This window comes from Rana temporaria, chromosome 1, assembly GCF_905171775.1.
Source record: "Rana temporaria chromosome 1, aRanTem1.1, whole genome shotgun sequence".
NCBI classification, from domain to species: domain Eukaryota; kingdom Metazoa; phylum Chordata; class Amphibia; order Anura; family Ranidae; genus Rana; species Rana temporaria.
The window spans coordinates 388,113,237-388,133,906 of record NC_053489.1 but is presented as its reverse complement, the minus strand read 5'-3'; the positions used below and the strand labels follow the sequence as shown (position 1 = coordinate 388,133,906).

General features: G+C 46.7%; 1 protein-coding gene across 3 annotated transcripts in view; it reads left to right on the top strand.

Annotated features, from left to right (window-relative positions):
* The window catches only part of LOC120911959 (scaffold attachment factor B2-like), a 137,024-nt gene that overhangs the window by 95,385 nt on the left and 20,969 nt on the right, over positions 1 to 20,670 (top strand). For 2 of the 3 annotated variants that reach the window (XM_040322567.1, XM_040322566.1), the window contains exons 15-18: positions 2,264 to 2,303; positions 2,409 to 2,503; positions 13,357 to 13,415; positions 15,103 to 15,157. In XM_040322567.1, coding sequence (XP_040178501.1) covers positions 2,264 to 2,303; positions 2,409 to 2,503; positions 13,357 to 13,415; positions 15,103 to 15,157 — 249 coding nt within the window. The remainder of the gene's footprint in view (positions 1 to 2,263; positions 2,304 to 2,408; positions 2,504 to 13,356; positions 13,416 to 15,102; positions 15,158 to 20,670) is intronic. The other variant, XM_040322568.1, reaches the window with a different exon arrangement.

Sequence of the window (20,670 nt, the reverse complement as noted above, 5' to 3'; positions counted from 1 at the left end):
CGCTGTAGGGTTCACCTAGTGTGTGTTTACAACTGTAGGGGGGTGTGGCTGTAGGACTGACGTCATTGATCGAGTCTCCCTATAAAAAGGATCACTCGATCGATACGCCGCCACAGTGAAGCACAGGGAAGCCGTGTTTACATACGGCTCTCCCCGTTCTTCAGCTCTGGGGAGCGATCGCGACGGAGCGGCTATAAACGAATAGCCGCGCCGCCGTCCCGGATCGCTCCCCCCACCCGCTAGAAGGCAAGGACGTATATATACGCCCTTCTGCCTGTCCGTGCCATTTTGCGGACGTAAATAGTCGTGCGGCGGGCGTTAAGTGGTTAAAGGTAACCATCCTCACCTGTGATCTGTTTGCTTGTAAACGGCCATACACTGTTTGTTTGAATTTCAAAAAATTTCAAAAAATAATTTTCGTACAAACATCATATCTAAGAATTCTTTGTATGAATTTTGCACCATTAGTGGGCTGCAGCAACGGCCGATTTTCGTGAGGCAATCAAATTTGAGGAATGGGACATGTTGGAAACTTTTTGAAAAACAAACTATTTTCAAATCGATGATGTGAGAATCGTACGAGAAATGTAATAGAAAAAAAAAATGTGCATGAAAAGAAAATTCCCGCAGAGAGAATCCCGGACACAAATTATTTTCTGTAGCAACATGAGGTGAAATTGAAGGTTTGGTCGGCTGAATTTCAAAAATCAATGGTGGCGTCATCTGATCACAAAAAACGAACGTTCTGATTTTGAAAATAAAATTTGTTCGAAATTCGACCATGTATGAACCGCTGAGTTCACACTGGTATGACATGACAGTCATACAACTTTCATCCTACTTTGCTCTGCGACATCAGTCCTACATTGGTCCTACATCCATCCGACTTTAATGAACAGGATACTACGTTGATCTGACTTTGTGATGGCATGACTTGTCCTTTGACCAATCAAAACAATCCCAGTGTGAAATAAATTCCTTTTACTGCTGATGTAATCACCATGTCTGATGTCAATTGTCGCATGGTTAGGACAAGGATCCTACTTTTGATCTGACTTCAATGATATTCAATGGGCTGAAGTAGGATCAAAGTCGGACCAAAGTAGTACAAGGAGCATTTTTTAAAGTCTGACCGACTTGTGTCGGACCAGTTAAGACGGCTGTCATAGGAAAACATTGATTTTTCACGTCATGCGACATGAGCTCCCAATGTCGGCACGTTTGTCGGACAAGTGTGAACCCAAGCCTAAAGGGTCAATGCATTTCTGGACTCCTGACAGACCCTTACATCTTTCATCCAGTGCTGCACTGACGTTTCTGGATTCTGACTATTCTTTTGCTTTCCCCATGACTCAAAGGATCTGTGGGAAAAGGTAGTGAAAACTGTATAAAACAGGAAAGGGATATAAAAGGATATCCAAGGAATTGAGAATGCTAGTCAGCAATGTTGAAACTCTAATCAAGTGGAAAATTAGGGGTTCTGTTGAAACCAAAACCACAGTAAGGTAGACCAACTAGGGGTTCAGCCACAACAGCCAGGAAAATTGTTGGGGATGCAAAGAATAACCCACAAATAACTTCAGATGAAATACAGGACTCTGGAAAACATGTGGTGTGGCTGTTTCAAAATGCACAATAAGGCACTTGAAGAAAGGTTCAGTCGCCAGAAGAAAGCAATTACTATGCAAATGACTCATCCACAAATGCCAAAAAAGAATTCAAGCTGTCATTGATGTTAAAGGGGGCAATAGAAGGTATTAAGAACTGGGATATGTAAACTTTTGATCAGGGTCATTTGGGTATTTTATGTTGTGATTATGATTTAAAAATGGTCAACACAGTTGATTGATAATAAATGACTTCAGCCAAACACTAACCATGAGTTTTTGTGTGTTATCATACATGTTCTCTGAAAAATGGCCAAGAAATCATAAATTCTGCCAGGGTATGTAAACTTATAAGCACAACTGTAGATAATTTTATGGTACAGCAAAGGGTTAAGCTGTGTTTCTGACCGCCATGTTGGCAGTGTACCAGGTTTTATTCGGGAGGCAGTGCAATTTCAAAATATGCAAGTCGGTCACCCCAGATTGTGGCACATTCTTGCAATGCAGTATCCCTCTTGGCATAAGTAAGGGGAGGGGGAGGCTTTCAGAAGGCAACAGTAACACTTTCTAAATGCCTGTGAACTTGCTGCCCTTGTGAACAAGACCCTAGGTGGTTACCTGCATTAATGCTTTTGTACCCTCCTGTTTTTCTTCAGGAGGGACGATTCAAGGTCTGGCATGGGTGGCAGAGATATGGTAAGTGTACTGTATCAGAAAATGTTTGCCCTGACAACCTCCCCCCCCCCCCCCCTCTTTAGTGTTCTAATATATATATATATTTTCCTCCCCTTCATGCTGTAGAATTACTCAGATCGGCATGGGAGAGATCAGCGTGATGGGTGGGGAGATTATGATAGGCGTGCAGATGATGGAAGAGCTGTGCCACCGCCAGGAAGGTTTGTCATTTAGCTAATTTTACATAGCATTGACAGTTTGTTATTGGGATCACTAATGCAGACCGACCACATATAAACTAGCTTGCCAGGGTATGTAAACTTATGAGCACAACTGTATGTATATTTCTTTATCGTACACCACAAGACACAGAGCCTTAATCATTGCATAGTGGGCTTTATGGGTCACCAGAGGTGACTGGACACTGGCACAACCAATGAGAACAAGTTCCCCTCCATATAACCCCCTCCCATAGAGGGAGTACCTACGTTTTTTTTTTTTTTTTCCACCAGTGTCTAAGGTGTTGGACGCGATAAGGGTGTGCTAAAGGAAGCGCTGCCATAGAGGCCCCCCTGGGGCAAAAGAGCGACACTTCGGGTCTATCGAAGACACTTAAGTTATTACGCCAAAACTGGATGGTAGCTGGGCCTCTCACACGAGGTGTCACCTGTAATGTCTCTTTGGAGGACTGGGCTCTAGGGTCCAGCACTTTTGCTTTTTAAAAACTCAAAGTCCTGGCAGAGTCTTTTACAAGGCACAAGGAAGAGGCATCCTCTCAGGTTGCCGCCACTCTCCCCTAGGTTGTGCCCATGGGGCACAGCCAAGAGTAAGGGGCGGGTCGCGTGCGCACGCTCGTCTTTCCACAGCACTCAGACAAACAGGAAGTGCACATAAAGCTTCTCAAGCCTGCAGTTCTCCCCTGATCGGTGACACAGCGGCTTACGGGCACATAAGGTCTCTATGTGGTTGGTTATTGAGCATTTCCAAAGGACATCCACTTGGCATGAGTCGGATGGATCTGGGATTTCAGAAGAACCTTTTCCTGCTTCCCAGGTTCTTAAATTGCAGGTGCAATATTATAATGGTACGCTCTGCATTTAAGTTGCCTTCTTCGGGGTTAACTGAGTCACCTGTCTCCTCCCTGGGTTCATTAAAATCCCTGCAGGTTGCATGTTCCTTTCCGATTCATCCTTTATTGGAGAATCTGATTTACGCAGACTGGAAGCATCCAGATGAGCGTTTCTCTCCTCCTAGGAAGTTTGATGTTCTTTATCCCATGGAGGAGAAGTTTACCAAGAAGTGGAATCTGCCTTCAGTGGATGCGGCTATTGTGTTTTATAAAAGCTTTACCTGTCAGGTGGACAATGCCCAGGTATTTAAAGATCCTTCTGAGAAAAAGTTGGAATCTTTACTAAAGTCTTCCTTTCTCCTGGCGGGCGCAGTAACATAACCTGCTGTGGCCGCAGTTGGTATGTGTCAGGTCTTAAAGGATCAAGTGAAGCAGGGCCTGAAAGACCTGCCTCAGAGCAGATAACATTTTGGGAGAATATGCCTAGGGCCTCATGTTTCACAGTGGATGCCATTAAGGATTCAATTCAACAAGCATCTCGCCTTGTGCTCCAGCTGGTGCATATGCGCAGAATTCTTTGGCTAAAGGCATTGGTCAGGCATTGGTCAGTGGAAGCCCCATGTAAAAAGCTCTCTAAGCACTAAGAAGGGTAGAGTATTTTGGCATGATTATATACACAACACAGCCCAAAGAAGGGTATTCTTGCCAGAGCCAAAGATCAAGTTTCTATGAGAATTTGCATGAGACCATTAGGGACGATGGTGGTCTCCTTCAAGGCTGTTTCATTACGCCCAGTTTCATTCAAGACTTCTGCAAGGCAGTATTCTAGCTGCCTGGAAGCCAAGCTCTGGATTTACCCATGCGCCTTTCTCCACAGGTGCCAAAGCTTCAGTTGGTGGTTAAAGACCGTAAGCTTGAGGAAAGGAAGGTCCTTTCTCCCAGTCACCTGGAAGGTGGCTGGGGAGCAGTATTGGAAGAAGCTTCAGCCCAGGGTACCTGGGCCAAGACCGAAGAGTGCCTGCCCATCAACATATTGGCGATTCGGGCAGTATACTTAGCCCTCAGAACCTGGACACACAGGTTACAGGGCCACCCTGTGCGGATTCAATCCGACAATGCTACTGCAGTAGCTTATATCAATCACCCAGGAGGCACCCGGAGTCGGGATGCTCAGGAGGTGAATCGAATTTTGACATGGGCAGAAAAACATGTTCCTTGTCCTTCTGCAATCTTCATTCCAGGGGTAGAAAACTGGCAAATGGCGAATGGCAACTGGCGAATGGCAACGGGAGAGTGGTCTCTCCACCCCGATGTCTTTCAGGCAATATGCCAGAGATGGTGGATCCCAGATGTAGACCTGCTAGCTTCCAGGCTCAACAGGAAGTTTGACAACTTTTTGTCCAGGACGAGAGATCGGCTGGCCTACCGAACGGATGCTCTGACAATTCCTTGGAATCGGTTTTCACTGATCTATGCTCCCCCCGCCCCGATCCCTCTTTTATAGAGATTACTGTGCAGGATCAAGGAAGGAATACCAGTACTCCTAGTGGCCCCATATTGGCTCATGAGGTCCTGGTGCGCCAAGGTCATAAAGATGGCGGTAGGAAGGCCTTGGGTGCTTCCACTACATCACCACCTGCTGTCACAGGGTCCAGTGATCCCCCCCCCCCCCCACTTCTCTCGCAACACGGTGGACATCACAGATCTCTGACCAGTGGGTTTGGGAAGTAGTTTCTTCAGGGTACAAGATAGAATTCCTATCTTGCCCACCAAACTGATTTTTCTCCACTCGCCTTTCAGGACAACCTTGGAGAGAGCGCAGCTCCGCCTCTTCATTAGGAAACGCATGCTAATCTTTAAAAGCCCTCCTCTTCCACCATGGCCTCAGTTATTGTGTTTCCTCCGCCAAGGTGGAAGTGCATGCTTGTGGACCAGGGGTGCAGCACCCCTGGCTGCGCTCTCTCCAAGGTTGTCCTGAAAGGCGAGTGGAGAAAAATCAGTTTGGTGGGCTCTTACCAAGGTTGGAGGGGTAAGCTTACCTTTGATTTTGTGTCTGCTGGGTGTGCAGGGGCCATCCCAGGCCCCCCTAAGTGTGGGGGGGTGCTCCTTCTCTTCAAAGATTCCCCTTTGAAGAGAAGGACTCTGAAGTCTGGAATAAAAATACAAAAGTAGATGCAGCTTTTTCCCAGGTGTCTCGACGCACGGATCTTGCGTTCGAAGACATGGGGGTACTAAAAGACGCAATGGATAAAAGGGCGGGCTCCCTGTTAAAGGCTTGGGATTCTACTTCTCTCAGTCTAAAACCCGCAATGGCTTCCACAGTGGTGGCAAGAAACTTGGAGTGTTGGGTGGAAAAATTGATAAACCATGTAGAAGCTGGTACACCAAGGAAGGATATTTTGGAATCTTTTCCCTTGATTTTAAAATCAATTAAGTACATGGCTGATGCATCAGCTGAATCAATTAAGTTGTCAGCTAGATCTTCTGCTCTGGTGAATTCAGCCAGGCGTGCAGTATGGCTTAAGACCTGGACAGGGCATACAACCTCTAAAATCAAACTCTGCGGGTTACCCTTTTCAGGGGATTTACTGTTTGGGCCTGATCTTGAAAAAGTTCTGGATAGAACAGCCGACAAAAAGGCTTTCCCGGCTAAGAAAAAACAACCTATTAAAAAGAATTTTCGTTCTTTTCCACAAACCTCCAAAAAAGAGAACAAAAAGCGCTGGTTTCCTCAGAGGTAGGGGAAGAGGAGGAATCCTCTTTAAGTCCCCCCAAGATCAGTCCTCAAAAGACAAGTAACAGTCTGACTCCTGTGGGGGGAAGATTGTCCGATTTCTTTTCTCAGTGGAGTCTACTGACCAAAAGTCCCTTTGTGAAAAATATTGTTGCACAAGGATACAACCTGGAGTTTTCAGAGTGCCCTCCTTGCAGGTTTTATGTGACAGCCCTACCAAGGGATCAGGAAAAAGCTTCCGCAATGATGAACCTTTTAAAGGATCTGATCCAACAGGAAGTTATTGTCCAAGTCCCAAAACATCAGGAAGGAAGAGGGTTTTACTCCCACATATTCTTAGTGAAAAAGCCTTCAGGCAAATTTCGCCTAATTTTCAACTTAAAGATCCTGAACAAATCAATAAGGTACATTGAGGTCATCAAATTGGCGAGAACTAAAGGCCATTTTCATGGGTCTCCTGTCTTTTCAACAGATGCTGAAGGGTCGTCATGTTCAAATTTTGTCAGACAACACAACAGCAGTAGCCTATGTCACCAAACAAGGCGGGAACAGGAGCCAGGGATTGATGGAACTAGCCAATCAGTTACTGTCCTGGGCGGAGCAAAATGTAGCCTCTCTGTCAACAATTCACCTAAAGGGATCCCAAAATCTGTTGGCAGACCTGAGCAGAAGGAAAGTAGTAGAAGCGGAATGGAGTCTAAATCGGGAGGTTTTAAACATGATCTCCAAGGAATGGGGGCATCCTCAAATAGACCTTTTTGCCAGTCAGCAAAACTTGAAGGTCCACGACTTCTTTTCTCTCCACAGAGAAGACCAGGCGATGGGCATAGATGCTCTAGCTCATCCTTGGGATTACCATCTGTGCTACGCCTTTCCCCCCCATTTCCCTTGATCCCGTTGGTCCTAATGAAATTCAGAGAAGAGAAAACAAACCTAATTCTGATTACTCCCTTTTGGCCAAAAAGGCCTTGGTTTGCAACCATACTGAACCTGTCCGCAAAACCTCCGTGGAAGTTACCTTCCAGGAAAGACCTTTTAACACAGGCATCTGTGTGTCATCCATTAACAGACAGGTTACATCTAAGCGCTTGGTTTCTGAGGAAGACATTTTAAAAAACAAAGACTTGTCTGACAAGGTTGTAAAAACTCTACTGTCTAGTAGGAAGGAGGTAACCAGATCCATTTATCTAAAAGTATGGAAGAAATATAATTCATGGTGTTCTTCCAAAGTTTTTCAAACCAAGAGTGTGGTTTCAGTACTAGAATTTCTCCATGAAGGAATCGAAAAGGACTTGCAGCCAGTACCTTAAAAACACAGGTACTCTTTCTGTTTATTTGGAAAAAAATCTCTGTCCAGAGAACCATTAATTTCCAGGTTTTTTTTTAGGGCACTAGCTCGAAATAGACCAGTGACCCTCAAAAGTTTTCCCAGTTGGGACTTATCTGTTGTGCTACAAGGTTTAATGGGAGCTCCGTTCGAGCCGTTGGAGAATACTTCTTTGAAAAACGTAATTCTCAAAACAGTTTTTTTGGTGGCCATTACGTCAGCAAGACGAATCAGTGAGCTCCAAGCTCTGGCCATTACCGAACCTTTTCTAAAAAAAAATTCAGACCGAGTGATCCTTCAGACGGATCCTACATTTCTTCCAAAAGTGTCATCAAAATTTCATCGGTTACAGGAAATAGTTTTACCCACTTTTTCTTTAAACCCTTTTAATGCTGGAGAAGAAGCATTCCATTCTCTAGACGTGAAAAGGTGTCTATTACAGTTTCTTTCAGTCACCAGAGAATTTAGAAAGTCAAATGCTCTCTTTGTAACTTTCTCAGGTCCCGTAAGGGGGAAAAAGCGTCCAAAAAGTACGTTGGCCAGATGGCTTAAACTTGCAATTACAGAAGCCTATAAAGCCAAAAGAGGTTGTGCCTCCCTCAGGTATTGTGGCACATTCAACAAGGTCAACTGCAGTCTCCTGGGCCGAAAGGGCTGGTGCTACACCTGAGCAGATCTGCAAGGCCGCCACCTGGAGCAACTACTCAACGTTCCTAAGGCACTACAGGTTGGACCTATTGTCTGCCGCAGACCAAGCCTTTGGCAGAAAGGTTCTGCAAGCTGTAGTCCCACCCTAGGGTAAGTTACTTGTTTATCCTCTCCAAGGTTGTCCTGAAAGGCCAGTGGAGAAAGACTTGGGTAGACTTACCGGTGACAGTATTTCTAAGAGCCTTTCAGGACAACCGCTATTTCCCTCCTTAAATGTTAAAGTAATAAGTTATAAAATCTATCATGGTGTTGTGGTTTCTGTGCTTTGTCTTCCAGAGAGTCGGACCACAATAACTGAGGCCATGGTGGAAGAGGGCTTTTAAAGATTAGCATGTGTTTCCTAATGAGGCGGAGCTGCGCTCTCTCCAAGGTTGTCCTGAAAGGCTCTTAGAAATACCGTCACCGGTAAGTCTAACCAAGTCTTTCCTCTCCAACTACTGGCGACTCGTCGGGAAGCCCTACTTGGGGCAGTTCAAGACCTGCTGAAACGCGGGTTGGTTATCCCTGTCCCAGTACAGGAACGGTTTCAGGGGTTTTACTCTAATCTGTTCATAGTACCAAAGGAGGAGGGCGTTCGTCCAATCCTGGACCTCAATTGCTTTGTGAAGGTACAAAGATTCCGGATGGAATCGGTTTGCTCTGTCATCACTGCCCTCCAGCCGGGGGACTTTCTGGCATCCTTGGACATCAAGGACGCCTTTTTGCATGTTCCCATATGCACCGGGCATCAGATGTCTACGTTTTGCGGTCGGGAACGACCACTATCAATTTGTGGCTCTCCCTTTTGGTCTGGCATCTGCACCAAGGGTGTTTACCAAGGTGCTTGCCCCAATTTTGGCCCTACTAAGACAACGTGGCATCTCTATCGTGGGCTACTTGAATGATCTTCTTCTGAGAGCCACTTCAAGCTCAGCCTTGGAGGTGAGCGTGTCTATAACCTGTCAAACCCTCCGACACTTTGGTTGGGTGCTGAACACTCAGAAGTCAGTAATGGTACCGACTCAACGCCTAGTGTATCTGGGGTTGATTCTAGACTCCTCAGAGGCAAGTTTTTCTCCCTGTGGAGAAGTTGCAGACCCTTCGGGCTGCGGTGCGGCAGTTGACATCCCAAAGATGGTCGTCGCTCCGCTTTTGCATGCGAGTCCTAGGCCTCATGGTGGCCTCCCAGGCGGTACCATATGCTCAATCTCACATGCAAGTGTTACAGAAGGAAATTCTGTCCAGATGGGACAAGTGCCCATCTTCCCTGGATTATCAAAATCGGGTGAGTCACCTGTTTAGGACCTCCCTAGTTTGGTGGCTGACATCACCGGCACTTCTGGCCGGGAAATCATTGCGTCCCTTTCACTGGATGGTGATCACGACGGACGCCAGCCTTACCGTTTGGAGTCTGGGGGTTCAGTCGACCCAAGGTCGCTGTTCTCCAGAGGAATCCCACTTGCCGATTAATGTCCTGGAACTTTCGGCGATCAGGCTGTGCCTCTCCACTTGGTTTTAGAGGCTACAGGGGCGTCCAGTCAGGATCCAGTCGGACAACGCCATGGCAGTGGCATAAGTCCTCCATCGGGGAGGAACAAGAAGCTTGGCTGCAGCGTCGGAGGTCGCTTACATCCTAAGGTGGGCAGAAAGGAGCGTACCGGCCCTGACGGCCGTATACATTCTGGGCGTGGAAAACTGGCGGACGGACTACCAGATGCTGGACCAAGGAGAATAGTCTCTGCACCCGGATGTGTTTCAGCTCCTTTGCCAAAGATGGGGCACACCAGATGTAGAACTCATGGCGTCTCAAATCAATCGGAAGGTTTTGAGGATTGTGGCCAGGTCAAGAGACCCACGGGCAGAGGCGAAAGATGCGTTGGTGGCACCGTGGAGACGATACCGGCTAATCTATGCCTTCCTTTCCTCTAAGGCTCCTTCCTCATCTGCTTCGCAGAGGGGATGCTAATGATCTTAATTGCTCTGGAGTGGCCTTGGCATCCTTGGTACGCTGACCTAGTGCGCCTAGTGACATGTGTCTCCTCTGGTCCGCCCTCCACTACCTCCGTGGGGCTTAAATAGCAGACGTCCCTTGGCGTCTACCTCTACGAGAGGACCTGCTGTTGCAAGGTCCTATACGCCATGCTGCTTAGTCACTGGCCTTAACGACATGGCCTCTCGGTGCTTCAGAAACCACTGTTTAAGGACATTAGGGAAATTCCCTTGTTGACGCTTCTCAGAAGGTGGTCCTTTTGGGTGGCTGGTACGTCAGTGTTTTCTGAGCTGGCAGCCTTGTCATGCAAGGCTCCTTATCTGATCTTCCACAAGGATAAGGTGGTGCAGCGTCCACAGCCTTCTTTTCTACCTAAGTTCGTTTCATCTCAACGAGGACATTGTACTTCCATCCTTTGTGTCGTCGCATGCTAAAGAGGCGACATTGCGTTCCTTGGATGTTGTCCGAGCTCTGAGAGTATACTTATCGGCTACTGCTCCGTTCTGAAGGTCAGACTCACTGTTTTGTTTTCAGTGGCTGGTCCCAAGAAGGGCCTAGCGGTCTCAATGGACACCATCTCGAGGTGGTTACGACGTCATGATTCAGGCTTGCGCCATAGAGGGTCAGGCGCCCCCCTTTCCTGTCAAGGCGCATTCGACCAGGGCAATAGGTGCCTCTTGGTTTTCCGACATCAAGCATCTGTTTCCCAGGTGTGTAAGGCGGCGACCTGGTTGTACGTTCAAACTTTACTAAACTTTACAAAGTTGATGTGAGTGCATCTTCGGATGCTTCTTTTGGCCGCCAAGTTTTGCAGGCTGCTGTTTAGAGTTGCAACTCCTCAGTTGAGGAGCTCTGTTTTTTGTTTTGGGGTGAAGTTTAATTTTATGCTGTTTTGACACTGCTTTGGGACGTCCCACTTTGTCAAGATTAAGGCTGAACGAAAGAGAAATAGAATTTTTGTACTCGCCGTAAAATCCCTTTCTCTGAATTCATGGACGGACACAGCACCCACCCCTCCATTTTAAGTTTGTACTGCTTTTGGCTAATTGAGCTGCTGAGTGCAGGCTGAGGGGATATAGCCAGTAGGACCACCCCCTGGGCGGGGCTTTTCAGCTTTGATAACACATTCTGCCTGTTCGCTCCTAAAGGAAGGCTAATACCCACTTTGTCAAGATTAAGGCTGTGTCAGTCCATGAACTCAGAAAAGGATTTTACGGTGAGTGCAAAAATCCTATTTGCAAATCTCATAAACCTATATTCACAATGGACAACATATCAAATTTTTAAACTGAGAAAATATACAATTTTAACATAAGTCAGGTTATTTTTAAATTGATGGCTGCAACACATCTTAAATGGAGACTGGGCTGAAAACCGCTGGCAAAGTAGTTGGTATGAGCAAGGAAGAGCTGGAAGAACCTTTTTTGCAACTAGGTTAATTGGCAAGAAGTCTGTGAACTGGGCAGAAAAAGTGAATTGTATAGAGTCCGTTTCTCATGTAAAGATCGGCAGAGGTTCGCCAGTCTGAAAAGCTGCATCTAAAAATTGTTGAACAATCTCATTGGGCTCGGCTTCTCCTAAGGGTCATAGTGCAATTCGTTTTGCACTCCTGTGACCAGTTTTCAGCAGACTTCAGCGGTTTGAAGTCCGCTTTCTGCTGACATCCCCAGGATCAGTCCAGGCACCGCATCATCACGACTTCAGAAGTCTGGATCCGCCATGTACCTGGAGTGCTAATCGTCTCAGCGAGGCGCTGAGCCACCCGCTCCCCACCCATCCACAGCTCAGGGGAGCTGCTGACAGGCAGCAGCTCTTTGCTTGGGGATCTGTGAGAACTGAGGCATTGGTGATGGTCGATGGCTCGGTGAAGAGGTGAAGGACAGATGTATTATCGGTCCGATGCTGCATCCACCTAGGTAAGTTATGGCTGGGGGGAACATACTTCTCTTTTTAATGTAAAATTGCAAAGACTTTAAATATATTCTCATCTACAGTCCATATTATGAACAAAAGATTCTGAGAATCTAGAGAAATCTGTTTGCAACAGACAAGGCCAAAAAGCAATAATGGATACCGTGATCTTTGGGCCCTAAGACAGCACTCCCTTAAAAACTGGCATGATCCTTCGACATCACTGCATGCGTTTGGAAATTCTTCCAAAAATCGCTGCGTGTGTGAACATAGTTTATGTAAGGTAAAGCTCTATGGTGCAAAGGAGCTATTTCTTGAAACATGATGCAGAAACGCCACCGTCTTCTTTGCTCATTTTAAAATGGTCAGTTGCAAAGTTCTGGGGTCAGACAAATCAAGACTTGACATTTATTTTGGCAACCATGGGCACCTCGTCCTCCAGACTAAAGAGGAGAGGAACATTCTTGGCCGTTATGTGACAAGTTAAAAAGCCTGCCTCTGATGGTATGGGGGTGCATAAGGACCGGGCAGCCTTCACATCTGGAAAGGGACTATGAATGCTGAAAGATATCCAGGTTTTGGAGCAGAATATGCTCTCATCCAGATGACCTTTTTTTTTTTTTTTCTTTTCTTCAGGGAAAGCCTTGCAGGTTTCAGCGAGACAATGCTAAACTGCATCTATGACAACAGCATAGTTTTGTATTAGTCTGGGTGCTCAACTGGCCTGTCTGTAGTTCGAATCCTATATTGCACAAGAATGAGACCACATTCCACACTCCAATCTCCAGCAACTCATCTCAGTTCTCAAATGTTTACAGAATGTTAAGAGGAGGCGCTACACCATGGTAAACATGGCCATGTCCCAACTTTTGGGAGACATGTTGCTGCCATCAGTTTCGAAATTACTTTTTTTTTTTTTTTCTTCAAGTACATTTTCTCAGTCTAAATAAATAATGCGTTTATAAGGTATACTACTCCATCCAGAATGTAGACACCCTACGACGTGAAGTTCTGAAGCTGGCTGGATCACAAGTGAAATGGAAAAACTGCCAAATAACTAATGCAGCCACCACATCATAGCTGCAATATATTCAATTTTTTTTTGTTTAAGACTACTTTAAATGTATCTAAACTCTGAAATATACTCGCCCTCAACCTTCCAGCAATGCGGTGGTTAGATTCCTCACTGGCCCATGTCTTCTCCCTGGGTGTTGGGTTTTCTGCCTCTTGATTGTGAATCTCAAACCTGTATTTTATTCACAATCATTGCATTATGTACAGAATGAAAAAGTACTGTTGAAAATGGTTGTTGCTATATAAATACTTCTAATATGTAAAGTGCTTTTTTTTTGTTAGGGATGGACGTGATTGGGGCGAACATGGTCGCAAGGTGGAATCTGATAGATCAAGACCAGGTAAAGTAGATTGTGTTGAAAAAGTGACCCTGATATTAGATGGGATAGGTTTTTGTAGATAATTGAAAGCCAAGCCAGCCTCTGGTCCTAAGATAAAAATCCTCTAAGGCAGTGGTTCTCAACCTGGGGGTCGGGACCCCCTCGGTGGTCAAATGACAATTTGCCAGGGGTCACCAAATCCTGGGCTGTTCCTGGAGCCTGTGGCCGCCCACTCAGTCTCTTTGCAGCTGCCCATTCAGTTCACATCATGGTTGGGGGGCAGAGACTAGAGGTCAGCTGACTGGTGAGGAATGTGAAGTGGGAGGGGCTGGAGGAGAACCCATCTCCTGATTTTGGCATAGGTGTCACTGTTGTGAGACACCCCAAAGTCAGACACACAGTGAGTAACACTACTTGTGATTATAGTTGCCATTAAAAGTCCCCACTACAGTTCTCGGATCAGCAGATGATTTTAATCAGAGCACCAAAGTTGGCCTATCAGAACTCCCCCCAGCACTGCCACTCCCCCCATTCCCCCCACCAAGGAGTAAGAGAAGGAATAAAAATTGAGAATACGTGGAAGGGGGAGAAACAAATAAAAAGGGAGGGAAAGAAAAAGAGAAAGCATAAAAGACGGCTAAAGAGAGGGATAGGAGAAAAAAAATTAGGATGGAGAGATAAAAGGGATAGAAAGGAGAACCAAGAGAAAGAGGGGTACATCCTAAAATGAATCTTAAGGGTTTTAATATTGTACGAGTGGAAGGGACTTAAGGGTTCAAATTACTTGTCTTGCCTTGGGTGCTGACAACCCACGCTACGAAAATAATTTTACTGTTAGGGGTCCCCACAACTTGGGAAGTTTTATCAAGGGGTCACGGCACTGGTGAGGTTGGGAAATACTGATCGAAGGCCTGGTTCACACATATGCAGTTTGCATATTCCAGGTGCATTTTGTGTTTTTCAATACACGTTTTTGATCCATTGAAGTCTCTGAAACCAAAAAGTCTGTGGCCCTTTCCATAAAATGCACAGATGTGAACATGACCCAGAATAAACCATGGTAAATGGACTGTAGTGTTTCTGCAAAACTGAAAAATGCACTAAATGCATAGGTGTGAACCAGGCCTTACACAAACTAGTCTTTAAAAATGTTCACACCATTATCGGGGAATTAACTTGCCATGGCTTGAGATTAATATCCATCTGGATCTTGTCTTTCAGTTGTTCATACTCTTTGAAATTGGCCACTTTTTGTTTAGCACTGCATAAGGCGTTATACTGATTTGTTGCCATACCAAGCCCCTGCGTGGGCAGATTGAATGCTTTAATGTTATTTCTTTAAAATTGAATAAAATTGTACCTGAAAAGGTCTGCTCCTTTATCCTGCTACCTATGCTGACTAACCTGTTTAAAAAAACAACAAACACACATTTGTCTATTCTTACCTGGCCCTGTCCCATGATCTGACTCCCCTGTCAGTCAGAAGTGGCTGCAGGGGGGGAGGATGGAGCACCGACAACAGCTGCGATGAAAGCCTTTGAATAACTTCAACACTCCCAGATTTCCCAGCAGTTATCCATCGCTCTCTTCTCTCCTCTGTAGCAACTGTTTACTGGCACAGGGTTGTGTGTGTGATAGATATATATATGACTTTGCATAAAGCATAAACTTACCATACAAAATAATAAAGTCTTGCCTTCTTTGAAAGGTGGCCGTGGTATGCCAGGTTCCTCAGGACAGATGAACAGAGGAGGAGTGCATGGGTAAGCATACATCTGTTCCAGTGGCTTATGAATATATAAATGGCAAGCTTGGAAGTTGGTCCAGAAATAAGATGCAAGCCGTGTGTGTATGTATGTGTGTGTGTGTGTGTATATATATATATATTTGCAGAAGAGTACCATCTTGTTTGCTGTCAGAAGCACAGTTCGGTTCACATTGTTGTGTCTGAAAAGCGCTGCTCTTTACTATTCTTAATGGCATCCCCATGCATCAGCAAAACGTCCACATTGTGTGACACCAAATGGTGATGCAGTTCTGTGAGTCAGGATCTTTCCTTCATTTCTGCATGTAGGGCAGCCCATTGAAATTAATGGGCTGCCATATACGCAGAACATATCCCTCACATGCGTGAGCCTAGTCTACTTGGAGACTACTTGTACTCATTTGCACCTTCAGGACATGTGTACCACATATATCTCTGCTCTTTCCCAGTATGGCATAGCACTTACCCACCCCTGGGCTTTGTTATATATTTTTGTGTGGCTCCTTCTCTGCCATTCCACTCTGTACACAGTGCCTGTGTAATTACTCAGTCACCCACAGGCAATGCATATCCAATAACTAAAATGGCAACCACCTTATGTTTTAACTAGGTTTTAAAGTAGGGTGCACGTGGAAGGGCTTTTCACAGTACAAAAAAAAAATAAAAGTTGCCAGTGAGCAAGTAAAAACAAACCATTTTGATTGAAAAGAGGGTTTTTAGAGAGGTAACATTTGTAGCCTCCATTATGCATGCATTTGGAAATGTACAACTGAAATCATCTGTTTTGTTTTCAAAGTCTTTCCATGTGCACCTTGCTTTAAAGACTATTTATAAATGAAGGTGGTTGCCATTTTTGTTAAGCTTGCTGGAATTGACGTGGAGACACATTAAATGCCTTCAGCTGCCATTGTGCATTGCCGGGCAGTGTACCTGCTCATTTAACCACTTACTGCCAATTGACTTCAAGTGGTTGTAGTGCCGGTTGTTTTAGAGCCGATGGTCGGCCCTCTTGTGTTGGCAACTGGAGCGGCTAACTAGCCACTCCATTGCTATTACAAGCAGCGGGAGGGGACTTTTAAAGCGTTGCCTATGGATAGTAAAATTTACGTGGTTTGTTGCTACGTGGGCGTGTGCAATTTTAAAGTGACATGTTGGGTTTCAAAAAAAATAAGTTATGTATTGTAATAAAGTGGAGTTCTGCGCACTCTAACACGCAGAGTTATGTATTGTGCTTGGCAATAAAAATTAAGTGCATTTGTGCCCCAAAAATTGCATTTGAAAAACCACTGTGCAAATACGGTTTGACATAAATTGCAAAACCCAGCAATTCTCTAGGGCATCTTGGTTAAATATATCTATGTATGTGTAATATATACATTTCTTTATCGTACATCACGGGACACAGAGCGGCATATTCATTACTAGTGGGTTATATGGAGTACCTTCAGGTGATGGACACTGGCAATCTCAAACAGGAAGTGCCCCTCCCTATATAACCCCCTCCCATAGGAGGAGTACCTCAGTTTTTTCGCCAGTGTCTTAGGTGTTGGTGCACGTTGAGGCTGTGCCTGTAGTAGTCCTTGGGACCAGGGCCAGCTGACCGGATCTGTCCAAGGTGCTTCATAGCCAAAGTGGACGGTACCCGGGCCCCAATTCGTGGATGGGGTTTTGCCTATAATGCCTCTCCTTGGAGGGCTGGACCCTGGGTTCCAGGTCTGGTTTCTAACCTAGAGAATACCTGTTGCCAGTGGTGCTGTATAGGTCCAGGTTGTGGTGTTCTTTTAAGACCCCAGTCCCTGAAGGTCTATGACCATACCCACGGTGAAGGGTGAAGATTGGGCCTCTTGCAGAGCAATACCCTGCGGCGTGGAAAGGTAAGCAGGGGGCCTACGGAACTTGGTTTGTCAGTAGGCTTCCTACAGGGGATTCTTGGGCAGCCTATTTATGCCTCTGTGCATGGGCAAAGGAGAACCACAAAGTTTTCAAACGGGATGGCTCAAAACACCCAGGTATAGTTCCCCTGGCTGGGCTAGTAGGCTGCTGCTGCTTCTGTCACAAGGAGGGCAGTTTAAAGCTTCCCTTTTACCTGTGTCTGCTGCTCCAGCGTCTAGGGTCCTGGTGTCTCCTCTCCACATGGCTTCCTGCTTCCCCTAGCGGCGTTTGACGCGCGCGCGTGCGCACGCTTTTACTTATCTGTGCGCGCGCTTGCGCGCATGCGCGCGCGGCGACGCCGCGGGGAGGGGGCGGTTGACGCCGGGCGGCTCCTCCCCCCTGTGTGTTACACACAGGGAGGATAAATCCTGGAGGGCTGTTCAGTCTGTAAAGGCTGTGAGGGGACACGGAGCAGCGATGCTGGCTACAGCATAGGAGGGTTTGACAGAGCTTTCTGGCACAGTGACACCCGGTGGCAGTTGTGGGAAGTACACCTTACTAAGGAGCCTCTGGCTTAAAAGTTTGCATTCAAGCCTGTGTACTAAGCAGCACCTTTGAGCACTTAGGGTGCTCACCTAGCCCAGCATTAGGGGGTCAATACCAGATAAAGATTTTTTCTGGTTGAAGCCCTTGGGGCTCAGTATTGATTTTCCCTTTTTATAGGTTATGGGAGGTTTGGAGTCCCTCTAACATTACCCTATCCTATTGTTTCACATTTATTTGATTATATGATTTTCTCCAGCTATTACAGTCAGTTGTATACTAGCGGAGTGCCTCAGAATTTGTATATTATGGCTCCTAAGGGTGCAGGTAGCGCTAAGAACGCTAAAACGGTTAAAAAGCCAAAAGGTTCTCCATCGGGCTCTGAGGATATCCAAAATCTAGTGGCCCTACTACTCCGGAATGCCCGGAAGTTGCTGTCCTAGGTGAGCCATCAGGGTTGCTAGGTGCTATGGCTGGCCCTACTCAACCAGCTCCTTCCTATGTAACGGAAGAGATGTTAGCCTCCACCTTGGGTGGATTGGAAAGGAGGATGGCCGATCTAATTACGGCATCTTTGGCAGGGAAGAAGCGGGTTAGATCCCCGTCTCCCAGGTCTGAGTCTCTGGAGGAGGATATCCTCTCCGACTGACGAATTGGAGGATCACCTTGACCATTTAGGTTCTGAGGATTCTACAATAGAGGAACCTTTTTCAGCTTCTCACGCAGAAAGACTGTGGGTTCAGTCCCTAACGGATATGGTGCGGTTGGCTTTTAAGATGCCTGTGCCTCAGCCTCTGGCCTCCGCGGTATCCTCATTGGGCTCCCTGAAAGCGCCCCAAGCCAATTTGGTATTCCCGGTACATCCTTTGTTAAAGGACCTGATTTTTCAGGACTGGGCTAAGCCAGACAGGTAACCCTTAGAGGAAGAGTTTTCAAAGAGATGGGCTGTCCCTACTGTGGACGCAGCCATCTCATGTGTGAACAGATCTTTAGCTTGTCCTGTAGAAAACTTGCAGGTGTTTAAGGATCCGGTTGATAAACGCTTGGAAACATTACTTAAGGCCTCCTTTACTTCAGCAGGGGCGATAGTTCAGCCCGCTGTGGCTGCTATTGGAGTGGCCCAAGCATTATCAGATAAGACTAAGCAAATGCTTAAACTTATCCCTGCCCAGCAGGCAGAGGAATTTTGGATATACCCAGGGCTATACGCTTTACGGTGGATGCTATCAAGGACTCCATCCAGCAGGCGTCACGTTTATCCTTATTTCTAATCCATATGAGAAGGCTCTTATGGTTGAAGAATTGGGAGGCTGAGCCCCCGTGCAAAAAACTCCTGGTAGGGTTCCCTTCCATGGAGGACGTCTCTTCAGAGAAGACTTGGATAGATATATTCAGACTATATCAAGCGGCAAAAGCACTCTCTTGCCAGTCAAGAAGAAGGCCTGAGGGCCCGCATTTAGGCGCCAGCCCTCCCCGGTGCAGGGGCCCTCTAATACCAAACAGTATCGACGGCCTCCTGCAAGATCAGGCATTAACAATAAGCCGCAGGGCCAAGCCACTGGTGGCAAGAAGCAGTGGTACCACAAGCCTGCGAAGCCAGCCCCAAGTCGGCCCTATGAAGGGGCGCCACCACCCACGATGGTGGGGGGAGGGCTGCGTCTCTTTGCAGAGGTTTGGGAGGCCACCATTCCCGACTGCTGGGTACGGTCTTCCGTGACCACGGGCTACAAGCTAGAATTTCTAAAATTCCCTCCTCCTCATTACCAGGAGTCGAGTACCAGGCGACCCTGTGAAAGGAGCCGCATTGATGGCGGCATTGAATCATCTGCCATGCCAGAAAGTGATAGTAGAAGTACCAGTCCGGGAACAGGGATTGGGGTTCTACTCCAACCTGTTTATCATCCCAAAGCCCAACGGCGATGTCAGGCCAATTTTGGACTTAAAGGGAGTAAATGCGTATCTAAAGGTCCGCTCATTCCGGATGGAAACTATTCGGTCAGCTGTCGCCGTGCTCCAAAAGGACGACTTCATGGCGTCCATAGACATAAAGGATGCTTACCTTCATGTGCCAATTTTTCAGCCACATCAAGTATTTCTATGCTTCTCGGTGGCTCAGCGTCATTTCCAATTTGTGGCGCTCCCCTTCGGGTTGGCTACGGCCCCCCGGGTATTCACGAAGGTCCTAGCCCCAATCCTAGCCAATCTAAGGATCCAGGGGGTCACGGTCCTGGCTTACCTGGACGACCTCTTGGTCGTAGACCATTCGTCTCCTGGCCTGGAAAGAGCAGTGGCCCTCACGGTTCAGTACCTCGAGAGGTTCGGCTGGGTCCTAAATCGAGACAAGTCAGCATTCCTGCCCACAAGGCAGCTGGATTATCTCGGCATGAGATTGGATACAGAAGAACAGAGGGTGTTTCTACCCCTATTAAAGGCCATCAAAGAGCTAATACAAATGGTTCTAAGCAAGAGAAGGCCAACCGTTCGCCTATGTATGCGGCTACTAGGCAAGATGGTGGCCACATTCGAGGCGGTTCCGTACGCTCAGAGCCACACTCGCATCCTGCAGGCAGCCATCCTGTCAGCCTGGAGCAAGAGGCATCAGGCCTTAGAAATTCCTTGGCCACTCTCACCAAGAGTGCGGCAAAGTCTAAAGCGGTGGTTAAACCCTCAGAATCTCCTGAAGGGAAAGACTTTCAGTCCTGTGACCTGGAAGATAGTAACCACAGACGCCAGCCTAATGGGCTGGGGAGCAATTTTGGATGGTTGCACTCGCCAGGGCTCTTGGGCAGCGGCAGAGAAGCAGTTGCCCATCAATATCTTGGAGCTCAGAGCTGCTCGACTAGCCCTCAGGGCTTGGACGTCCAAACTACAAGGGTTCCCGGTGAAAATACAATCGGACAATGCCACGGCGGTGGCATATATATATAAATCACCAAGGGGGAACCAAGAGTCAAGCCGCTCAGAAAGAAGTGAGCTTGATTTTCTTGTGGGCAGAAGCCCATGTGCCCTGCATATCGGCTATATTCATTCCTGGAGTCGACAACCTACAGGCGGACTTCTTAAGTCGCCAGACTCTGTTGCCGGGGGAGTGGTCTC